The sequence below is a fragment of the Megascapheus bottae genome, chromosome 5 (assembly GCF_031878675.1).
Source record: "Megascapheus bottae isolate mThoBot1 chromosome 5, mThoBot2.hap1, whole genome shotgun sequence".
Lineage (NCBI taxonomy): Eukaryota > Metazoa > Chordata > Mammalia > Rodentia > Geomyidae > Megascapheus > Megascapheus bottae.
This window is the reverse complement of record NC_143513.1, coordinates 31,872,349-31,896,736: the sequence shown is the minus strand read 5'-3', so window position 1 is coordinate 31,896,736 and position 24,388 is coordinate 31,872,349. Positions and strand designations below refer to the sequence as shown.

Genomic DNA, 24,388 nt, shown 5'->3' with positions numbered 1-24,388 from the left:
TAAGGTCTACCACAGACTCTGAAAGGTCCAACAAGTGGTGATCTTCTCATTTCTTACTATGTCCTTTCTCAAAATATACACTTAATACACCGGCTCTTTAAAATACGCAGTATTCAAGGGCCCTAAGTCTCCGGAATTGTCCAGAAAGTGTGGTTGCCAGGTGCTGATGGCTGAGATATGAGGATCGCGGTTCAAAGCTAGCCAAAGTAGAAAAGTCTATGGGCCTCTTAAGTCCAATTCACCACTAAAAAAGCTGTATGTGGAGGTATGGCTCAGGTGGTAGAGTACCAGTCTTAAAAACAAGAGAGAGTAAGAGGTCCTGAGTGTGCATGAGCGCACGCGCGCAACAGAGTAATGTGGTTAAAAATATACAAATAAATAAAAGTAAGGGCAGTCTGATGACCCCTGTGCCGAGCTGAACCTCTGGGCTAAGAAAGCACTTCCTCTTCGTCCCTCTCCTAGGTGGCAAACCTGCTGAGACTCTTCCAGATCCCTCAGATAAGCTACGCCTCCACCAGCGCCAAACTCAGTGACAAGTCGCGTTATGATTACTTTGCCAGAACGGTGCCCCCCGACTTCTACCAGGCCAAAGCCATGGCCGAGATCCTGCGCTTCTTCAACTGGACCTATGTGTCCACTGTGGCCTCTGAGGGTGACTACGGAGAAACGGGGATCGAGGCCTTCGAGCAGGAAGCCCGCCTGCGAAACATCTGCATCGCCACTGCAGAAAAGGTGGGGCGCTCTAATATCCGCAAGTCCTATGACAGCGTGATCCGGGAGCTGCTGCAGAAGCCCAACGCCCGCGTCGTGGTCCTCTTCATGCGCAGCGACGACTCCCGGGAGCTCATTGCCGCTGCCAGCCGCGCCAACGCCTCCTTCACCTGGGTGGCCAGCGATGGCTGGGGCGCGCAGGAGAGCATCATTAAGGGCAGCGAGCATGTGGCCTATGGCGCCATCACGCTGGAGTTGGCTTCCCAGCCCGTCCGCCAGTTTGATCGCTACTTTCAGAGCCTCAACCCCTACAACAATCACCGCAACCCTTGGTTCCGGGACTTCTGGGAACAGAAGTTCCAGTGCAGCCTCCAGAACAAAAGAAACCATCGACGGCTTTGCGACAAGCACCTAGCCATAGACAGCAGCAACTATGAGCAAGAATCCAAGATCATGTTTGTCGTGAACGCAGTGTATGCCATGGCCCATGCGCTGCACAAAATGCAGCGCACTCTCTGCCCCAATACCACCAAGCTCTGTGATGCCATGAAGATCCTGGATGGGAAGAAGCTCTACAAGGAATACTTGTTGAAAATCAACTTCACAGGTAGGTGATGACTCTTGAATCATCTTCTTTCGTGTAGTCACACAGGAACCAGAAAATACCTTTGCCCCCAACGGAAATCCTTGTGCCAGAGCCACAGAAAAGGGCTCCAAGTGTTAGAGACACAGAGGGGCAGGAGGATGTCTTCTTCACAGCCTGGCTCATTTTTGTCTTCACTGGCACAGTACGTGCAAATGAATGGCCCTCAGCGTTGGTCAATATGACCTCCCCGGGGTAGCCGCCTAGATGGAACCCAGGCTACATTTACTCTCTTTCTTGTCAGCTGCAAGATATGACACATGGGATATGGATATTTAATCTTCCTTAACAGAATTGGCAGCTCTCAAAAGAACAAGCACTTCCCGAGTTTTCCTTGTGAGTGAGTTGAGCAAACAATAGATCTCATCACTTTCATAGTAAGTGAAAGACACATGCACTTTTTTGTCTAGTGGCTAATGAGGGGCAAAACAAGAAAGATACCCAGACTATAGTGACTTTGAGGTCCTGCGATTCGACTTTCCTACGATATAGAAATATTTCTCTGTGAGTTTGAATGAATTTTGGATTATCAAGCTGTGGGAGGCGCCCCAAGCGCTAATAGCTAGCTTCAGGGAGGACTGCATCAGATTCCCCTTTGGGGCTCTCTTCCAATGGAGAGTCTTCTTACTTTCCTTTGGTGCTTTTCCTTCCACTATCAAATGTACTTTTTATAAATTAAAAAAAACGAGTTCCAGATTTTCTTAATTTACAATATTAAATGAAACTGTTTCTAGTGAAGCTGAATATAATACTGGAAGACTCTCCAAAGTCATTCTGAAGAGTAGTCATGTAAAGTGCCTTCAAAGAGAATTTTGCTTCCTCTTTATTTTAAAATGTGCTTTAAATATTCCTAAATATGACACCTTTTGGTTTAAGCCAAAATCTTTATCCTTCTATTCCCTAGTAAGGTTTATGTGATATCTGCCCATTAAAGTGTTGCTCTGGTCTCTAACCTAAGCCCAAAAGATAATTGGTTAAGTAATATTGTGGTGCACAAAAGATCTCATTGCCAATAGTATTGCAATGATATGATGCATTTATTTGCCTACATATTAATAATCCTTCCTACCACTAGGGTAGACTGCATAGTTGATTTCTAGACTGCATAGCTGGTTTCAATTATTTATCATCAAAGATATGAACATTTAGTCACTTAATACTACCATTTAAGAATTGTTTTTCTCATGTCTACCTTATAAGTTGCCACCTGCAATCATGTAGCCTGTACTATCACTAGTACTAGGAAGTGTGCCTATTGTCACTACTGCAGATTTTTTCTGTCCTAAGCAGCTTTGAAAATAAGCACAAACACAATTATGCATTTTTGTGTGTTCTTGTTTCTTCATTTTACCCAAAAAGTGACAACAACAGTAGAAATCAACTATACTAGCACTTCATTGAATCAATTTGATGGATACAACTTCTTACTGGTAAAATAACTACTGGAAGTGAAAAGGTTAAGCTATCTCTGTGTGAGTATGCGTGTGATTTGTATGCTCAGACATGTATTGATTCACAAAGAAATAATAAAGTGAGGTAGTAAATCCTAGATCCATTTCACTGGTATGTGCAGAAATAAGAATTAAGAATGTAGATGGGCCTGGTGGCTCATGCCTGTAATCCTAGCTACTCAGGAGACTGAGATATGAGGATCAAGGTTCAAAGCCAGCCCAGGCACAAAAGGACATGAGACTATTATCTCCAATTAACCTCTAGAAAACAGGAAGTGGAGCTTTGCTCAAAAGTGGGTTGGTAGCCTTGAGCTAAAGAGCTCAGGGACAGTGCTCAGACCAAGTTCAAGGCCCATGACCCACCAAAAAATAATAATAATTACGAATGTACCATGGGACTGGGAGTTATGCCTAATGGTATCATACATGAAGACCCAGGTTCGATTCCTAGGTACCATATACATAGAAAAAGCTGGATGTGTGCTGTGGCTCAAGTGACAGAGCTCTAGTCTTGAGAAATCTCAAGGACAGTGCTCAGGCTCTGAGTTCAAGCCCTGTGACTAGAAAAAAAGAAAGAAAAAGAATGAACCATGGAGTCAGTAACAAAGGAATATCATTAGTTCAAATATAAACAAACATTTGCTTATTCATAAACAGCATTAATGATGCATTTAAAAAGGAATGAGATTTCCCCCTTCAGATTATCCTTAAAAATAATCATTTATCTTTACTGTATATATTTATTGCTATTCTAGTCTGTTCCTTGGTATGAAATACAAATATATCCACCAATCAACAATCCAAACAAAGGGATAAGATTTTAGAGAGTCTTTGCAAAGTGCTGTACATAACTAAAATATTTTCTTCCTACCTGACTTCTTGAGTCCTAAAAGGCAAAGAAAAATGAAGAACTAAGGTCATTACTTAGGTAGATAAAACAGAAAGTATCATCCTTTCTCTGTCTTGTTCAATTACTGGTCTCAATTTGGTAATTCAGTTTGGCTGTGCATATCTGACCACAAAGTCCTATTTTAGCCTCTTCAATTTGTCAGACATTACCAGTCAGTCTCCATCTCAGAAGAGAGTAGGAAGGTGAAAAACAGATTTAAACTATAGAAAATAGAGGGAATTTAGACTAGCAGCCAAGTAAATAGGCTCAGTCATGAGAATTGGAAAAGAAAATGCATTACATGGAGGATACCAAGATTCTAAATTCACTAATTAGTATGTTTTAAAAACAAAATAAAGAATTGCTTGTAAGAACCTAACACTTCATTTCCTTTCAAATGGGGTGATGTCATTCTTTCTAATGACAGCATAGAATTCCATTGTGTATAAGCACCATATTTTCTTGATCCAATCATCTACTGAGAGGCATCTGGGTTGGTTCCACATCTTTGCTATGGTAAATAATGCTACAATGAATATCATTGTGCTAGGAAATGGAAAGAGTTGGAAAAAATAATATTAAGTGAAGTAAGCCAGACCCAAAGGAACATGGTTTTCCTCGTTTGTAATAATTAGTACTCACCTAGGACTCTCCTAGCAGAGGATTGCAATAGTGCAAAACCTAGATACATAAGGCCATAGAGGATGAGGCTAAATGAAAGGATCTCCAGGATATGGAAACAAGAGCTTTATATCATGTGATTTTTGTTCTTGATGTACAATGTTATTTCTCTTCTCTTTTGTTGCCCTTTGGTTAATCTCATATTGTTACAGTATCTGATTTTCTTGCCTGGCATATTGTATATATGTTTATTTGTTTATTTGAAATAGGAAATAGAAGGAGGGGAAACAAGATGATTGGGAGGGATGGGGGAAGGGAAATGGGAACAAAAACATGAAAAGGGGTATCAATGTGTAAGAAGTAATGTACCTACTACCTGTCACCCCTCTATCTATTACAATGAAAAATAGCAATGATATAAAGAAGGATCTAACACTTCACAAATAATAAGGCAAAGTAAGAGTAGAATGTAGACTACAGAACATTGATGTGAACTTATCTATGATTAAATGTCTGTATCATTTTAACTGACAATGGTTAAAAGATCCTTAGGATATATACAGTATTCTTGCCTTAAGATTAAAAAATATTATAGGACTTTTCTTTTAGAAAGTGTTTTCTTCCTTTTTTTCTAAAAGCGTACACCTCTGTTTCCTTCTAACTTGAATGTGGACAAGACACAATAGTCAATACTTAGAAGATATAGACCATTTGCTCAACTGGGTTGAAAACTCTTTCAGACATCTGTTTTTTTGTTGTTGATTTTTTTCATCTACAAGGAAATCAAATCCCATTTTATTTTATTTTTTGCCTTTTTTATTAAGTTCTTTTTTATTGTAATTAATAGAAGGGTTCAGCGATCTGTTTTTACAAAATACATTTACTCAAGATTCTTCTGAGAAGGGAAAGAAGTAACTGATTCTTTAATCATGCTGGTTTTAACAGGACAAAAGTAGTAGGTCTCCTTTGAATGTCACCCACATAAACAAAAATATTCCCCGGTCTTTTGGTATCTTCTTATTAGCTAGTTGCAACCTTGGTAAACATGGATAGAGCTTGAATTTATCCCAGGATTTTGCAGAATAAAGACTTGCTATTTTTTTTTCCAAAGAGCAAGCTCTCCTATCATATGATCTAACCAGTACCCTTTTCTCTAGGCAAATTTCCTGCCATACCCCCCCATATTCACTCTTTTCACCAACCACCCTATCTGCAATTCCTGCAAACATGTCATTTCTTTATTTGTCCTCATGTCCTCAGAATATTTTAGTTCCTTCATTGAGAGCACTCCTGCTTAGCCCCCATTTGCCTTTCCTGACACCCTCACTTATTTGTGTCTCTTCAAAACTTAATAATTGCTGAACAACCTTCCTGTGTACTTCTTAAACTGAGTTAAGTGTCCCTCACCTTTTTCCCATATCATTCTTATGGCATTTTCCTTTTTCTTATATCTTCTATCCAGACAATCAAAATACATTATTGATTCAGTTGAAGCATGTTTCATGCCAAAACTGCCATCATGTTTCAAATTGCTCATATCTCTAGCCTCCATTTCTCCTAATTGCTCATCCTTCTTTTTCCTTTTCTTAATTTTATTTTATTGTCAGAATCAAGTATAGAGGGATTACAATTATATTAGTCAAGTAGTGGGTACATTACTTTTTGAACATTGATACCACATCCCATGTTTTTTTCCCATTTTCCTTCCTCCTGCCCCAATCATTTTGTTTTTCCCATTTCCTTTCCTATTTCAAATAAACAAATAAATGTATATACAATATACCAGGAACCAAAGTCAGATATAGTAACAACATATAAACCATAATGGGGAAAAAAGAGAAAAGAAATAACTTCACAGTGCATTAAGAACAGCAATCACAAAGATAAAAATCTAGTTTACATATCAGAGTTCATTTTGCTTAGCCTCATCGTATATGGCCATATGTTCAAAGCTTTTGAGCTATCATAATCCTCTGTTAGCAAAACCCTAGATGTGGCCTAATTATTACAAATGAGGAAAACCATGAAGCCTATGTTTCTTTGGTTCTGGCACACTTCACTTAATATGATTTTTTTCAAGTCTTTCAATTTCACTACAAATGGGGTGATATCAATCTCTTTGATGGCAGCATGCTTATCCTTTTTTCAAAAAAAATTATTTTCTTTTAGTTGGTTGTGCAACAGAGTTAGCCATTCAACAAAGGAGTTTATGACACAGTGGATCTTGATCAATGTCACCCCTTTTTATATTCTTATCCATCTTCCCAACCTTCCGTTTCCTTCACTTTTCATATCCACCATAACCAATTTCCACATACTAACCTCCACACAAAAGTTAGAGCATTCATTTAAATTATAAGCAGAGGAAAATCTCTCCTCTGCTTACAACCCATCAAGGAACTTTTCAACTTTACTCATAGACATAATCCTTTCCATAGAGTATGTGGCCTAGCCAAACTTGCCCCTCACTGTCCAGCTAACATCACTCTTCTCTTATGTTTCCTTGGTTTTGTTCTTGAGACAGAGTAAGCCTAGACTGGTCTTGAATTTGTTATCCTCTGGCCTCAGCAATGCTGGGAATAATACAGATCTTTGTCACCTTGCCAGACTTTGTTTTTCTTTTTTTTTTCCTTTTTTTTTTTTGGCCAGTCCTAAGGCTTGAACTCAGGGCCTGGGCACTCTTTTGGGGCTTTCTCAAGGCTAGCACTCTACCACTTGAGTCACAGTACAACTTCCAGCTTTTTCTATGTATGTAGTGTAGAGGAAACAAACCCGAGGCTTCACGCATGCTAGGCAGGGACTCTACCACTAAACCATGCTCCTTGCCCCTTGCCAGACTTATATAATTGCTTTTTTTTTTAAATTTTTGCCAGTACTGAGGCTTGCACTCAGTGCCTGGGCACTGTCCCTGAACTTCTTTTGATCAAGCATAGCACTCTATCATTTGAGCCACAGCATCACCTGCAGCTTTTTCTGATTTTGTGCTACTAAGGAACAGAACCACAAACATGCCAGTCAAGGACTCTAACACTGAGCCATAGTGCCAGCCTTATAATTGCTTAAAATATTGTAAACATTTTATTTTTATTACAGCAAATGTAATTTCATTTGATTTATTAGTGTATATGAACCACACAAGAGTATATTTCATTATGATATTGTCCTATAAGCATGTAATATTCTAGAATCATATTTTCCTTCAGTCACCCTTTTTATTTTATCTCCCCATTTCTTCATGTTTTCCCCCTCCATTCAAATGAGATCTAGTGTACTTTTTTTGTTTGTTTTGCTTTTTTATTAAAGAATTTATTAACATTGATTTTTACATCATATTTCAAATGACATGTTTAACAAACAAGTGTGCGAGAAGGGAATCTCTATATACAATCACTGGCACATAGTTTTGAGAACTTAATCAAAATTAGACTAAGGATTTGTATATCAAAGATACATATTAATGTATGAAATAAAGCATGTTTATAGAGTCATAGGTTTTTATGTCTATAGAGCTATGTTTATATTTCCATTACCATGTCCATAGCTTTGGGTATGCAACTAATGAGTCCTCGCTCTTGTACTCTTTGGATCTAATAGACACATATTAAGGATACCATGCGCCTTTCGTTCCTTTGGTCTTGTCTCACTCAACAGGATTCGCTCTAGATTCATCCACTTCCCTACGAATGCCATTATTTTATCTTGTCTGTTGGCTATGTAGAATTCCATTTTCTGTATCCATTCATATGCAGTAGAGCATCTGGATTGTTTCCATCACCTGTCTATTGTGAATAGTGCAGATATGAACATAGCTGAGCAGGTGTCCTTATCATATCTTGGGTTATGATATTCAGGGTAGATGCCCAGAAGTGGTATGGCGGGATCATAGGGAAGGTCAATTTTCAGTTCTTTAAGAAACCTCCACAGTGCTTTCCAGAGTGTCTGAACTAGTCTGCATTCCCACCAGCAGTGTAGTAGGGTTCCTTTTTTTCCACAACCCCGCCAGCAACTGTCATTATCTGAGTTCAAAATCTTGGCCATTCTTGTTGGGGTAAGGTGGTATCTTAGGATTGTTTTTATTTGCATTTCCTTTATGACCATAGATAATGAAAATTTTCTCATATGTTTTTCTGCCATTTTAATCTCTTCTTCTGATAAATCTCTTTTTAGGTCCCTTGCCCCTTTATTGAATGGTTTGTTGGGTTCGGGGGGATTAGTTTTTTGAGTTCCCTGTAGATACTGGATATTAAGCATTTGCCAGATGTATTATTACTAAATATCTTTTCCCAGTTGGTTGGCTGTCTCTCTACTTTTGCGACTATGCTTTTATTTTTAGGTAGTCCCATTTATCGAGTCTCTCTCCAATCTATTGTGGCCCTGGGATTCTGTTCAGGAATCTTTTGCCTGTGCCTATGAGTTCCAGTGTCTCTCTTACTTTATCATGTAGCAGTTTCAAGGTTTCCGGTCTTATGTTGAGGTCTTTGATCCCCTTTGAGTTAATGCTTGTGCATGGCAAAATTTAGGGTCAATTTTTAGTTTTCTGCATGTGGCTGCCCAGTTTTGCCAGCACCAATAGTTGAATAGACTGTGTTTATTCCACTGTATATCTTTGGCTCCTTTGTCAAATACAAGTTGCCTATAGGTATGTGGTTCTATTTCTGGTTCTTCTATTCTGTTCCACAGATCTTCTGGTCTGTTTTTGTGCCAAAACCAAGCTGTTTTTGTTATCATGGCTCTATAATAGAGTTTGAAGTCAGGTATTGTAATACCACCAGCATTGTTCGTTTTGCCTATAAAAGTTTTGGCTATTCTAATCTTTTCTTGTTCCATATGAACCTTTGGATTATATCTTCTATTTCAGTAAAGAATGTCTTTGGTATTTTGATGGGGATTGCATTGAATTTGTATATCAGTTTTGGCAGTACAGCCATTTTCACTATGTTGGTTCTTCCTAACCATGAGCGTGGGATGTCTTTCCATTTCCTTGTGTCCTCTTTAATTTCTTTCATTAGCCTTTTATAGTTTTCATTAAATAATTCCTTTACATCTTTTGTTAAATTAATTCCTGAGTATTTTATTCTTTTATGGGCTATTGCAACTGGGATCATTTTCTTGATTTGGCCTTCTGTTTGTGTATTGTTGGTGTACAAGAAGGCTAATGACTTCTGAAGGTTAATTTTGTATCCTGCCACTTTGCTAAAGTAGTTTATTAATTCTAGAAGTTTGGGAGTGGAGTTTGTTTGGTCACTCAAGTAGAGGATCATGTCATCTGCGAATATGGATAGTTTAATTTCTTCTTTCCCTATGTGGATCCCTTTGATGTCCTTTTCTTGCATTATTGCTCTGGCTAAGGTTTCCAGCACTATATTGAAGAGAACTGGAGAGAGTGGGCATCCCTGTCTAGTTCCTGATTTTAAGATAAATGATTCCAGTCTTTCACCATTTAGTATAATACTGGCTGTAGGTTTTTTATATATAGCTTTAACTATTTTGAGGAATGTACCTCTTATTCCTATTTTTTTCTAGTGCTTTCAACATGGATGGATGTTGTATTTTGTCAAATGCCTTCTCTGCGTCCAGAGAAATTATCATATGATTCTTATCCTTAGCTCTACTGATGTGATGTTTTACATTGATTGATTTGCAAATGTTAAACAAGCCTTGCATCTGTGGGATGAAGCCTACTTGATTGTAGTGTATAATTTTTTAAATTTGTTTCTGGATTCTGTTGGCTAATATTTTATTGAAGAGTTTTGAGTCTGTGTTCATTAGAGAGATAGGTCTGTAGTTTTCTTTTTTTGTTGGGTCTTTCCCTGGTTTGGAGATGAGAGCAATATTAGCTTCATAAAATGAGTTTGGTATTGCTCCTTCTGCTTCTATTTCCCAAAAGAGTTTCAAGAGTATACGTGTTACTTCATCTTTGAACGCCTTGTAGAATTCTGCAGTGAAACCATCTGGACTTGGGCTCTTTTTGGTTGACATTTTCCTGATTGCTTCCACAATTTCATTGTAAGAGATTGGTTTGTTCAATTTGTTTACCTCATCATTGTTCAGTGTGGGTAGCCTATATTTATTTAAGAAATCATCCATTTCCCCTAGATCTTCTTGTTTCTTTGAATATAGGCCCTAGTAGTACTTATTCATTATGGACTGAATTTCTTGTATGTCAGTTGTCATTGTTCCTGTGAGGTCTCTAATCTTGTTTATTTGAGTCTCCCCTTTCCTTTTTTTGATTAATGTTGCCAGGGGTCTGTCTATTTTGTTGACTCTTTCAAAGAACCAACTTTTTGATTTATTAATTTTGTGTATAATAGATCTTATTTCAATTTCTGATTTTATTTTTGTTATTTCTGTCCTAGTTGTTTTATAATCAACTTTTTCTTGCTCCTCTAGGTGTTTCAGGTTTTTTTAGGTTATTTACATGCTCTTCTGTCTTTTTAATATGTGCTCATAGTGCAATAACTTTGCCCCTTAGAACTGCCTTTGCTGTGTCCCATAAGTTCCTTTGTCTCTTGATTGTCATTACATTGAAGAAGTTTTTAATTTCTTTTCTGTTCTGATCTGTAACCCAGGAGTTATTCAGAAGTGTGTTGTTTAGCTTCCAAGTGTTTGAATGTTTTTTTACTTTGACTGCATTGTTCTGAATTAGTCTGATTCCACTGTGGTCAGATAGAATGCATGGGATTATATCAGTCCTCTTGTATCTGCTTAAGTTTTCTGTATGAACTATTATATGATCTATTTTGGAGTGTGTTCCATGTGGTGCTGAGAAAAATGTAAAAAGTTTTGCTGTTGGGTGGAAGATTCTGTGTATATCTGTTAAGCCCAGCTGGGCTATGGTGTCATTTAAGTCAATGGTGTCTTTGCTTAACTTTTCTTGAGTTGACCTGTTGTATGTTGAGAGTGGCGTATTGAGGTCTCCCACTGTGATTGTGTTTGAGTCTATCTTGTTCTCTAATTTTAAGAGAGTTTGTTTGACGAATTTGGGTGCTCCCATGTTGGAGGAGAAAATGTTTATAACTGTAATATTGTGGGTATGGATTTTACCCTTTACTAATATGTAATGGCCATCTCTATCTTTATGTACTGATTTTACCGAGAAGTTAATTTTGTCGAAGATTAAGATTCCTACTCCTGCTTTTTTGCATGGTGTACTGGAGTGGAAAATTCGTTTCAATCCTTTCACATGGAATTTGTTTCTATCGTTGGCAGTGAGGTGGATCTCTTGGAGGCAACATATGGATGGGTGGTGCTTCTTAATCCATTCTGCTGCTCTGTGTCTTTTGATTGGATTGTTCAGCCCGTTCACATTTAGGGAAATTATGGAGAAGTGGTCAGTGTACATTGTCATTATTTATTTTTACTTCCAAGTTTCTTTCTCTCTCTTTTTTCCCCTTTTATCTTTAGTGAATTATAGATAATTGTTTCTTGATGGGTGTTCTTGATGTTCTTCAATTTGCTCTCCATTAATTAGTATTTTGTAATGCTGGTTTAGTGTGCATGTATTCATAAAGCTTTTCTTTGGAGTGAAATATTCTTGTTTCTCCCTCAAATGTAAATGCTAGTTTTGCTGGATATATCAGTCTGGGTTGGCAGTTGTTGGTCTTCAGGACATGAATTATGTTTTTCCAAGCTTTTCTTGCATTGAGGGTTTGTGCGGAGAGATCTGCTGTAATTCTATTTTTTTTTCCCATTGTAGTATAGCTCTTTCTTTGTTTTTGCAGTATTTAAGATCAGTTCCTTGGTATTCGGGTCTAGTGTCTTTACTGTGTCTAGACGAATTCCTTCTAGGATCTTGCCTATTTGGAGTCCTGAAACTTTCAATAATGTGAGTATTTTCCCTTTTGAGGTTGGGGAAGTTCTCTGCTATGATTTTGGTGAATAGGGGTTGCATTCCTTTGTCCTGGAACTCGGCCCCCTCATCAATCACTATTATATGAAGATTAGATTTCTTGGCTGCATCTGCCAGGTCCTGGAGTTCTCTCTGGGGAGATGCAGTGTACTTTTATGTCTTTTCAAAAATCTGAAACTCATATGAGTGAAAACACTGTCTTTCCAAGTCTGACTTATTCACTTGACAGGATGATAGCCAGTTTTCTTCATATTCAGGCAGATGACTTTTTTCACTCTTATATATGGCTGAAAAATATTTCATTAATACATATACCACCTTTTTCTTTTTCTTCAAATCTTTATTGTAAAGGTGATGAACAGGGGTTTGCAGTTACATGAGTGATGAGTACACTTTCTTTTCAAATTCTGTTACACCTCTCTCTACTTTTCTTTCTTCTTTTATTTTTTTGCCAGTCCTGGGGATTGAACTTAGGGTCTGGGCACTGTTCTTAAGCTTTCTCAAGGCTAATATTCTACCACTTAAGCCACAGCACCACTTCTGGCTTTTTTTATGTATGTGGTACTGAGGAATCAAATCCTAGCCTTCATGCATGGTAGGCAAGCCCTCTACCATTAGGCCACACTTCTACACCCCCTGATAATTTTCACCTGGTTATTCCACTCCACTTTCCTTCTCCCAAAGTTGTCCAGTTCATTTCGAGCATAGTGAGTATCGCTATTGCATTAGTTTATCCTTTGTTTTTCTGATTCCCTTTCCCTTACACAGATCAGATAAATTGATATACCAAAGTATAGAAAACTAAAACAGAAAAAAAGAGAAAAATAACTGAATACAGGAAATAGTAAGAGCCTTTCGTTTCTAATTATTGGACTTCATTTTGATACCCTTCATTACGTATGGTACTGATCAATTGACCTACTGACTGATCCTCTGCTAAGAGTATAATAGATGTAGTGTAATAGTTACAAAGAGGGAAACCTTTTTTAGGGGGAACCTGGCTTACTTTGCTTAATATATTTTTTTCCAAAACTTTCCGTTTCCTTACAAATGGGGCAATGTCATTCTTTCTGATGGAATCATAGAATTAAATTGTGTATATAGACCACATTTTCTTGATCCATTCATCTACTGAGGGGCATCTGGATTGGTTCCATATCTTAGCTATGGTAAATAATGCTGCCATGAACATGATTGTGCTGGTAACTTTAGTATGGCCTTGTTTGTTGTCATTTTGGTAAATGCCTACAAGATACATTTTCTTTGTCCTTTTATCTGTGGATCCATGATTTCTTAACTTGACACGTTTCATTACCCTTCAAACTTTTCTCTCTCACTTTACTCTTGCCACCTTGTTCCAAGTCTCGGAGCCTTTCTTGGCCAGTTCTCTGCCTCTAATGTACTTTCCAATACATCCTTATACCTATTCAGTCTCCATATCTCCTTCAGACCTTTATCTAAATATTTCATATCTCATTAAACTACAACATACTTCATTGGCCATCCTTCAAATTGACATTCATTCTCGTTGCCCAAGTCTCACTACAGGTGCCCCATTTCCCTTGAACTTGCTCTACTTGTTTTTTCATTCTGTCATATTCATCATCTATTACTATCATGCTTATTCCCCATTTGATCCTCACGCTAGAATATAAAATACATTAAAACATGAGTCACTATCTCAATTTTGTTCACTGATATATACAAAACATAATGGGGACTCAAATATTTGGTTAAAATGAATAGCATTTTCTACTCAAACTCATCTTTTTTCCTATCCCTACTACTAAACTGTAAATATGTTTAATGCACAGAATATACATCATCTCTAATCACCAATACCCAATATTTCTATAAATAAATGTTCACTGGAAGGTAGAAGAATGGAAAGATAATTCATCAATAGTTGCACGATTCTCCCATGAATTTTCATATATATTTTAATGCAATGCTTTTTAAAGAAAAAGAGACTGTATAACTTCTGAAATGGCTTGCTTTTTTAAGAAATCTCTTCACTATTATTTCCTTTAGCTAAATTTAAGACCAAATATCTTTGGAGTACTACAAAAAAGAAATCGCTTTCTTACAGGAAAAGACCCTCAAATGGAAAGCCATTTTCACAAGGTCATTCATGTGGCAAATGTCAGGGGCCAGGAATGAAATCCTCGATGGTGAATTCAGTGCTGTTTTCACATGGACATACAAAGACTCTGGGAAATTAAGATCTTTGATCCCAAATACTCATTGCAATTTCTAGGACACATTAGATATTAACAAAATGCTTCCTGGAGGAATTACAATCAGGAGGATTTGAGATATGTTTCTTTTGTGTTCCCTTTTGGATTCCTCTTGGTTATTTATAAAATAATGATCCAAGGTAACACCCAAATTTTCAGAATTTAGTATGGTTTTTCTAAGATCAAGTTTAGAGGCATTTATTTTTAAAGTTAGCTACTAGCATGGATCCATGTGCAAGGCTCATTTCATCCAGCATCCTACCGTCCACTTTAAATTAAAATTTTTCAGTGTTGTATGACTTTCAAAACTGCTTTGAGTAAAATTCCATGCGATCATCATATAAAAGGAAAATTTAAACTTCACAAGGCATTTTTCTTTCCAGAAGGGCAGAGTAGACTACTTAACTGCTAAAGAAATACAGTATCACTCACTGTGTTCACAGAAAGGTACAAATTCTCTCCCTTTTAATTCTGAGACCAGTCTCAGAAAAATAGAATAAAGCCATGGAATGAGAGTAGTCTTCAAAGATGAGTTTGTGCATACTCCTCGACTTGACAGAGGTGGAAATTTAGAATGTCAGCATTATTATCCTCCCTTACCAAAGCTCACAAAAGCAACTCATCTGTCAAGGTGATATGATAACTAAAATATACCCAATGTGAAAGAAAAAAAACAGCTCTCACTTACTAAATATTCCTTCAGACTTACCCCAAGGCATATGTTGAGTGGGTATTATCTCCGGAATCTCGGTGGAATCTCAGGGGTAGACTAAAATGTTTGAGAATAGAGAAATCAAGAAGTTAACACAAGAGCAAATTTATCCCCACTAACATAATGAATAGGTGACAGAGCAAACTGTAAAGTCCTGATTTAGTCATTCATTCTACAGATGGTTAGGTACTGGGCTAGGACCTGGGGACCCAGGAGAAAAATGACAGATGCAGTCCCTGCCTTGTGGAGGACACACAAGCAGTGTCTCAGGCTAAGAGCAAACCCAAAGAAAAAAGACAGGCTTACTAGAAAATGTATTATAAAAGTATTGCCCTAGGCTTTTTATTCTGATTTATTTTTGGTTTTAGTTTTCAAATGGAAAAATTATTGTGTACTCTTCACCCAAAAAAGATTCTAACTCCATAAATAAATCCTACTCCCAGAGTTCAATGTAATAGCAAAGGACAGAACTTCATGTAACTGATAGACTTCTGATACTAATGGGACTGGCTAAGATACAGAGCTATGCCAGGCTTCCTTTATTTCACTTGGTTATTTGCTTGTTTGCTTGCTTATTTTCCTTTTCCTCCTTTCTTTCAAGAAACAAACTACTGAGATCAGAGAAATCTGGTTATGACCCATCCTGGCTCATGTGTTTGTAATTCTCCATGGCTGGGAAAGGCACAGAATTGGGTAGTCCCACTTTACTACATGTTCACCATTGTGCCTGACTCATCTTGTAGGAACAAAGATCACTCCTGGTTGGGATGATAATCACAGAGCACAGGTTCGGAAGGGCAGATTTTTCTGGGACACTGCACTCCAAGGAATACATTTTAGCTGGCTTCCACACAGTAAGGCTTTCCTCTTGAAAAGTACAGGGCAGTCCAAGGCACAGCAAGAAAGCCAAAATGGTAATGGCCACATCTTTAGATGAATGGACTTTGAAGTCCCTGAAAGAGCAAACTGCTCTTGATCTTGCTTCCTCCACTGGAAGATTTGTAGTTCCCACAAAAGGACAGAAACTTGTTCCAGCAATTCTGATCAAAAGCATTTCCAAAATGTAAAGATAAATATCCTGTACTTCTTTTTTTCCTCTTTCACCCTGGCCAACTTCCTGGGGTCACAAGAATAAGATTTAAACCCTCAAAGGGCAGCTCTAATGTGATTACTTACTTGTTTATGCACTGTGCATTTTGTGCTTTGGAGCCTTAAAAGCCTGAGAAATGATTCCCACTTTAAGATCATGCAGTGGAAAATGGGTACTGTCAGGAAACCTGTTTTCCCACTTTGACCTATGTGCTCTCAGACGCTGCAGTTTGTTAATGTTATTATTATAGTTAGTATTCTTACTTCTGCTATTTCATAATCTTTCATTTATCTTAATTTATTCTTACTGCCATCGTATCTATGAAACAGAAAAAAAGTCATCATCCTAGAGGAAGTATAAAAGAAATATTTTCTATCTCCTTGCTGATCAGATAAAAGAGCAATAAAAAGAAGATTGCCTTATGTTTTCAGACTTTCAGACACTGTGGTATATTTACAGAAACATCACTCACAAACCTGTCTGTAGGTCAGAGAAAATATTTTCAGCATGTTTTCAAAGCTGTTCAGACCACCTCACTGTTCACATCAATTACTGACCTGTTGGACACTGCATATTATTCGACCACAATCTAGTCTTCTAAAAGTTTCTAATCTCAGGGAATAGCATCACAATCAAGTTGAAAACACATTTTTCCCCTCTTCCATATGCAGTGATGCTACTCTTCTTCTTCAACAGGATAAAGAGACATCTGTAGCATAGAGAATGGAAGTGTTTTCAATGTGCTGAAAAAGCTACTGATAGATATAAAATCGTGTATTAAAAGACAAGGATTTTCTCCACAGAGTTTTAACAGACCAAGATTGTTATCTAAAAGAGCAAGGAAATATGATCAGTTCTTTCTAGATTTTACTCTAGCCTTCCTAGAAACCTAGACTAATTCCCATAAAGCTTCAGTATTGGACTTGCTAAAGATTAAGGATATTAACACAGTAAACTAAAGAATAGGCACTTAGGACAGCTTAAAGCCTGGAAGCCTGCCCATTCTCAAACTTCTCTTCTCAGCCACAGTATACTCTACTCACTTTGTGTGAAAGGAGCAGAAAAGTTACATAGTCATTCTACATGATTCCTTCTCAAGACCTTAGCACTGTACCCGGAATGACACAGACATTCCATTTGCACCAGGTTTAGTGACTCTCCTTTCTAAATCAAATTAGAATTCAATATTCCTCTGAAGTTACAATAAGATTATTTTAAAATATTCACATATTAAGTTTTCTTTAAGAAGAGCATAAGCAGCTTTACTACCACAGGGTAAGATACCTGACAAAACAGTGTCTCAACTACAACATTATGTCTGTAACATATGAACTTGCTGAACCAAATAGGATTGAATGTTCTAACATGCAGCCTGCTACTTGCCTATCCATTCATTCACTCATTCTTCCTTAAGTAGTAAACAACAAATTGTCCCAAAGGTGATAAACAAATGTAAAGTTATTCATTGAGCACATTACTCTAGTCAGATAATTCACAAATCATTATTTCTGGTTTAGTTGTAAAATACGTTTATTCCATGCAATTGTAAGAGAATAGTTGGAAAAGTATTAGTTGAAATTATTTAAATGCTTTCTGCAGACAAGATTATGTATTCTTTCCCTAAATTGGCCAGGTACAGGTGACTCAAACATAAATTTGCTCTTCACAATAAAGCTAGAATTGGAAACTGAATAATGTAAAACTAGCCCATTTTTATTTTTAAGATGGCAGGGATTTGTGGAGCATGATGGCATCTGCATTATCAACCCATCATAATATCATTCTAAAACTTTTTAAGGAAATTGTGGGTATTTAATGGATGTCTGTGTCAGATACTAGAACATATGAAAAACAAAAGGGAAAAATATCTAAATCCTACCAACTAGAAATCTTTAGCAACCTTAGTGCAATACAAGACTCATACAACTATTACATGCCAGTTCATCATTGGCATCTTATAAGAGGTCTAAGTGACACAGTATGTAGTAGTCCCAAAGACAGGCAATAGCAGGTAAGTATCGAGAGAGACTTCCTCCATTTGTAAGGCTGAATGTTGACCAAGATTTCATTAGAAGTGAAAAGAAAAAGATTTACCAGGTGGACATATCATTCCACACAAGCATGTTTATAACTTGTCAAGTGTTTCACTTGTGCTTTTGCAGTGAACATTGAGAAGTCTTTTTGAAATTAGAATTAAATGTTGATTGGATTTTTATAAAATTATACTCAAAATTATGAATTTCCAGTCCTTTTGAATGAAAATGTATACATTTTTCAAAATCCTGTGAATTGCTATTACTGAGCTGTAACCTTCACCCAGAAATTCAGCAAAAATCAAGCAAATTCTAATCTGAAAATTAAAAGAATAGGCTAGAACTTACTGATTGCTAACAGACTGAACAATAGATATTATGTATGCTTTGTTCATTAAGTTCTGCAACAATCTTGCTGTGTAGATAGATATTATTTCCCTCTATTTTACACATTAAAATGAAGTTAGTACTATAACATTCTCCAATTTGCGATGATAAGTGGTTTAGAGTAATTCTGAGCTACAAAACCTCAAGACTGATAAGACTTGTGTCTCTCTGGGCAGTTGAAATGCCAGAAGTGAAAGTGTATGTCTCATAACCAAAAATTTCAATCAGGGCAGAAATTTCAAGCCCTAATACTAGAACAAAAACTAAAAGGAAGACCCGGGTGCAGTGGCTCATGACTGCAATCCTAGCTACTCAGAAGGCAGAGATCAAGGTTCAAAGCCAGCCCGGGCACAAAAGGACCTGAGGCTCTTAACTCCAATTAACCTCTAGACAAAGGGATGTGGTGCTTGGCTCAAGAGTAGGGCAGTAGTCTTGAGCTGAAGCACTCAGGGACAGTGCCCAGGCTGAATTCAAGCCCCATGACCCACACACACACCCATAAAAAAAAAAAACCTAAAAGGAAAATAAAAGAGTGAGAATACTTTGCAGCAGAATTGAGAAGAGACTCGTGTTGCAGCCTTTTATTTTTTTAATGACATCTATAATTTAACTTTGCCATCCAAGCTGGTAGACCAGAAAGACTGGATGAACATGCTTCCCTTAGTGTGAAGGTTCATCCCCCTTTCCCATGTCCCATGTCGTAGTGTAACCAATAGTTTCATGTCCCTCATGTTTGATGGTTCCTTACAAGAACTCTCACTCAGTCAAGAAGTTCAAAACTCTCAGGTGCCAGAAGTTCAAAACTCTCAGATGCCACTAATAATTATGATGATGTACACTCACTTAGCATGTCACCATTTTTAAAATTACTCTTACGTGTCTGCATTTCATTCTCAGCAAAGCTCCATGAGCTAAGTCAAATTGAAGTTATTTACTATTTTACACATGAAAATATAGAAAATTGGAAATGTAACATCACTCACCCAAGGTCAAAGAGAAAGAATTCTTCCTAGGAGAGATTTCACATCCTGTGATCATTGTCGAGTAATACATGCATGCCATCAGCCAAGATAACAGGAAGCATAATGACTCCCACCTAATAAAGCAGAGGCCAAAAACACCATAGTCACATAGTCACATACTAGTGTTAGAAAATCTTGAGAAAATATGAACACCAATGTGAGTAGGAGAAATACAATCATGATTCATGTTCATTATAGATTCACACTGTACTACTCTGGACCGAAGTAAGTAAAGAGCTAATCTAGGATCCATCTGCTAATATCTTAGAAATAAAGCAAGCATGAGCAAAATAGCCAAGTAAAGCAGGGAGTTCAAGCTAAGAAACAGACAGAGAACTTGTCAATATAATATTTTAATTGTATTTTATTGTACGGTTAATGTATAGAGGAGTTACAGTTGCATTCATCAGGTAATAGGTACATTACATCTCAAACTTTGATACCCCTTCTCATGTTTTTGTCCCGCTTTTCCTCCCCCATCCCTTCCCAATCATCTTCTTTTCCCCATTCCCTTTCCTATTTCAAATAAACAAAGAAGTGTATATACAGTATAATAGGTAACAAAGTCAGATACAGTAACCACATGAGATTAACCATAAGTGGAAAAAAAAGAGAAAAGAAACAATTTCACATAGTACATGAAGAACAACAACTACAAAGATAAACCTGTTTTTTTCTGAATAGTTTATTGGACATATTTTAATTTATTGTCAGGATAATGTATAGAGGGCTTATAGTTACATTCATCTGGTAGTAGGTACATTACTTTTCCCACATTGATACCCCTTCTCATGTTTTTGTCCCTGTTTCCCTCCCCCAGCCCCTTTCAGTCATCTTGTTTTCCCCCATCCCCTTCCTTATTTCAAATAAACAAATAAATGTATATATAATATACCAGGTAACAAAGTCAGATACAGTAACAACATGAGATTAACCATAAAGGCAAAAAAAGAGAAGAGAAATAACAGTACATTAAGAAAAATAATCACACAAGACAAACCTCTTGTTTCCATTGTTTCCATATCTTAGAGCACATTTCATTTAATCTCATCATATATGACCATGTATACATAGCTTTTGAGCTTTTGATCCTCTTTCAAGAGAATTCTAGATGTGTGCTAATTATTACAAATGGGGAAGCCATGGAGCTTTTGGATCCGGCTTACTTCACTTAATATGATTTTTTCTGATGGCAGTATTGAATTCCATTGCATATAAGTACCACATCTTCTTGATCCAGTCATCTACTGAGGGGTGTCTGGGTTGGTTCCATATCATAGCTATGGTAAATAATGCTTCAATGAACATCATTGTGCTAGTAGCTTTAGTATGTCCTTGTTTCTGAACGATTAGGTAAATGCCAAGTAGTGGAATTGCTGGGTCACAGGGGAGCTCTATGTTTAGTCTTTTGAGGAATCATCATACTGCTTTCCATAGTGGTTGAACAAGTTTACACCCACCAACAGTGTAGCAATGATCCCTCCTTGACCATATCATCACCAGAATCTGTTGCTATTAGGTTTCTTGATCATGGCCGTTCTAACTGGAGTGAGGCAGAATCTCAAAGTTGTTTTGATTTGCATTTCTTGTATGTCCAGAGATGTGGAGCATTTATTGATGTGTCTAGAGGCCATTTTTATTTCCACTTCAGAGAAGTCTCTCTTTAAGTCTTTGGCCCATCTTTTATTTGGATGGTTTTTTCTCTGGAGATTTGTTGTGGAGAGATTTAATTGTTTAAGCTGTAGGTATATTTTAGATATGAGGCCCTTGTCAGTTGTATGGCTAGTGAAGATCTTCTCTCTCTCTGTGTGGGCTTTCTATTTAACTTGCTAGCTATGTCCTCTGCCATATAGAAGCTCTGTAGTTTAATTCAGTTCCATTTGTCCAAATTTTCTTTAATGTATTGGGTTTCTGGACCTTTATTAAGAAATTTTCAGGGGCCGGGAGTTTGGCCTAGTGGTTAAAGTGCTTGCCTAGCATGCATGAAGACCCAGGTTCGATTCCTCGGTACCACATACATAGAAAAAAGAAAAGCCGGAAGTGGTGCTGAGACTCAAGTGGTAGAGCTCTAGCCTTGAGAAAGTCCAAGGATAGTGCTCAGGCCCTGAGCTCAAGCCCAGGACTGGCAAAAAAACCAGAAAGTTTCAACCTGTGCCAGTGAGGCCTAGTGCATCTCCCATTCCTTCTTGTAAAGTTTTTAGAGTGTCTGCTTTTAGCTCAAGGTCTTTGATCCATTTGGAATTAATTCCAGAGCAGGGTGACATAGACAGATCCAGCTTTAGTTTTCTACAGATGCTTAACTAATTCTGCAAACACCATTTGTTAAAGACGCTGCCTTTCTTCCATGTTATTGTTTGACACCTTTATCAAAGTACTTTTGTCCTTGACTTTTGTATAACTAAGATGTTTCTGTTTGTGGGATAGTTAAAATCATTGGTTTATTTGGTCATGTACATTACATTCACACTGTAGTACTCTTGAAGAAAATGGGTCCAGCACAGAATTTTGAAGACCAGGGAAATATCACATAGTCATTTCACATTAACTGTATATCTTTTCTACATCAGTCCCAGCTCCAGACCTGAGGCAGTAATCAATGAAATCTCATAAACTCTCCACCCCCTTATAGGGTATTTTCTACAAAGAAGCTAGTAAATATAAATCATAGCCCATCCTGAAACATTGAGGGTACTAAGGGGTACCAGGCAGGGGGCTGTGTGTGTGTGTGTGTGTGTGTGTGTGTGTGTGTGTGTGTGTGTGTGTACAAGGAGGTTATTTTTTATATCATGTGATAGAAGTTATCACACTGAGATTCTGACCCATGAAGAAAGATCTGGATGCAATCCTACTTTATATCCTCCAGGAAAACATGTTTTGCAATTCTGACAAGATTTGAGGTGAAATTCTACCTTATATTCTCCAGGAAAACTAAAAAGATGAGTGTGGCTGGGTAGAGAGAGAGTATGAGAGAAGGGAAGAGGTGAGCTCAGAAAGGTAGTAAGTTCCAGGTCTTATAAGGATTTTGAGTTTAAGTCTAAGTGGTATCAAGAGGGACTGAGAAGTTCCACCCAAAATTTTGACATAAGCTCATTCTATGTCCTGAGGCAATCAAACAAGCTCCTCTTTGGGCCTCAGTTATGTCATATATCAAATATGAGAATATATTTTGATAAAAACCTTCCTTTTCCAGCAAATTTTAGGGAATATATTCACTATGATACATGCCCATACCATATTAGATACACATATCACACAATATATCCCATTGGAATAAATTTTGTGATTTTTTCAAAACTTACCATAGAATTCTTTTACTGTGTCTCTCAGTACCACTAAAATAAGTGGATTATTTCCTCCATTCTGTCAAAACTTCATCTATTCTGTTCTGTGTGTGTCCTATGGGATCATCTTTAATCGACATGGGCCACAGTGTCATTCTTCCTATTTGATCGGAGCTCATCGTAAAATTGTCCAGAATGTATTTTCCTGTGAATGTCACCATAAGGGAATCATCAGTTTAAACGAAGAGAAAGAAGAGCAGAAGCGGACAGCACTCATTTGAGCAATCAATTTTTTGTTTACAGCACATGAGGTGCCATCAAATTGCTTCATGAGTCATTATTAGAGTAAAGGTTCATGATAAGCAACAAAAATAAAGCTTCATTGAAGTGCTGGAGGGAAAAAAACCATTTAGCTTTATGTCTTTTCAAATTTGTTCTCAGATTGCTAATATAAAGAATCAACTTTTGAACTTTAAGCCATTTTTAGCTCAGCCCTAAAAGGAACAATAAAAGCAACTAAATCACTCCATGGGCCATTTTTGCTTTAGCATCCTACCTGAATGATTTTTCCCCTTTCTGAAATATCCTCCCCCGCCCCCCCAAGAAGTATCATTCAAGAACCATTTGAGATAGATGAATAGACACTGCAGTTTGGATGACACCATATTACCTACATGATGCATTTATGGTGACAAATAGCCTCCAAATCCTAAATCATGCTCTTGATGTATCTTCACTATATAAAGCATCCTCCAAAGAGCCCCTTCTTGACTAAATTTCATTGAGAACTGTGATCATCTTCAAGATAACTTAGGCAAAGTTCTCATGCTTTTCTGATCACATTCAGTAGATGTCAGGAATCCTATTATCTAATTCAAACTTCTACCCTTCCTTGTTCCAGTCATAATTTATCATACACACTTGCTAAGTGAGGAAAATAGAGGCATATAGTCTATAGAGAGTAAATTTTATACTCTAGAATGATAATAATCTATTGATATAAAGAATCTATTTTAATACAAGAGTTTCTTTTAAATACTCCTAATTTTTGTTCTGGGTCGGCAAAAGCTTATTTATCCACCCATACGATCCAATCAACCAATTAGCATTGCGTCCATTTATTAGATTCACAGTCATTGCAGTTTGTTTTGCTGCTGCTGTTGTGGTTTCATTTGGTTTGGTTTAGTTTTTGTGAAATGTAAGGCTTGAACTCAGGGCCTAGGCACTATTCCTGAGCTCTTTTAGGAAAGGAGAATCTCATGGCTCTTCATGCCTGGACTGGCTTTGAACCATGATCCTCAGATTTCCTCCTGAGTGGCTAGTACTACAGCTCATTGCAGTTTATAATACTAATTATTTGCCTTGGGCCTGTGAAAGAAAAAATATTTGAGAATGTAAGTACTAATAAAAAGATGTATATGATTAATGAGAGAAAATGTAAAATACGTTTTCAAGTGCAAAG

The 24,388-nt window shown here is 37.3% G+C and overlaps 1 protein-coding gene across 1 annotated transcript in view; it reads left to right on the top strand.

Moving 5' to 3' along the window:
• Nucleotides 1-24,388, top strand: part of Grm3 (glutamate metabotropic receptor 3) — a 94,076-nt gene that overhangs the window by 25,475 nt on the left and 44,213 nt on the right. The window contains exon 2 of the mRNA XM_090332886.1: nt 463-1,318. Within this exon, the coding sequence (XP_090189012.1) occupies nt 463-1,318 (856 nt within the window). The remainder of the gene's footprint in view (nt 1-462; nt 1,319-24,388) is intronic.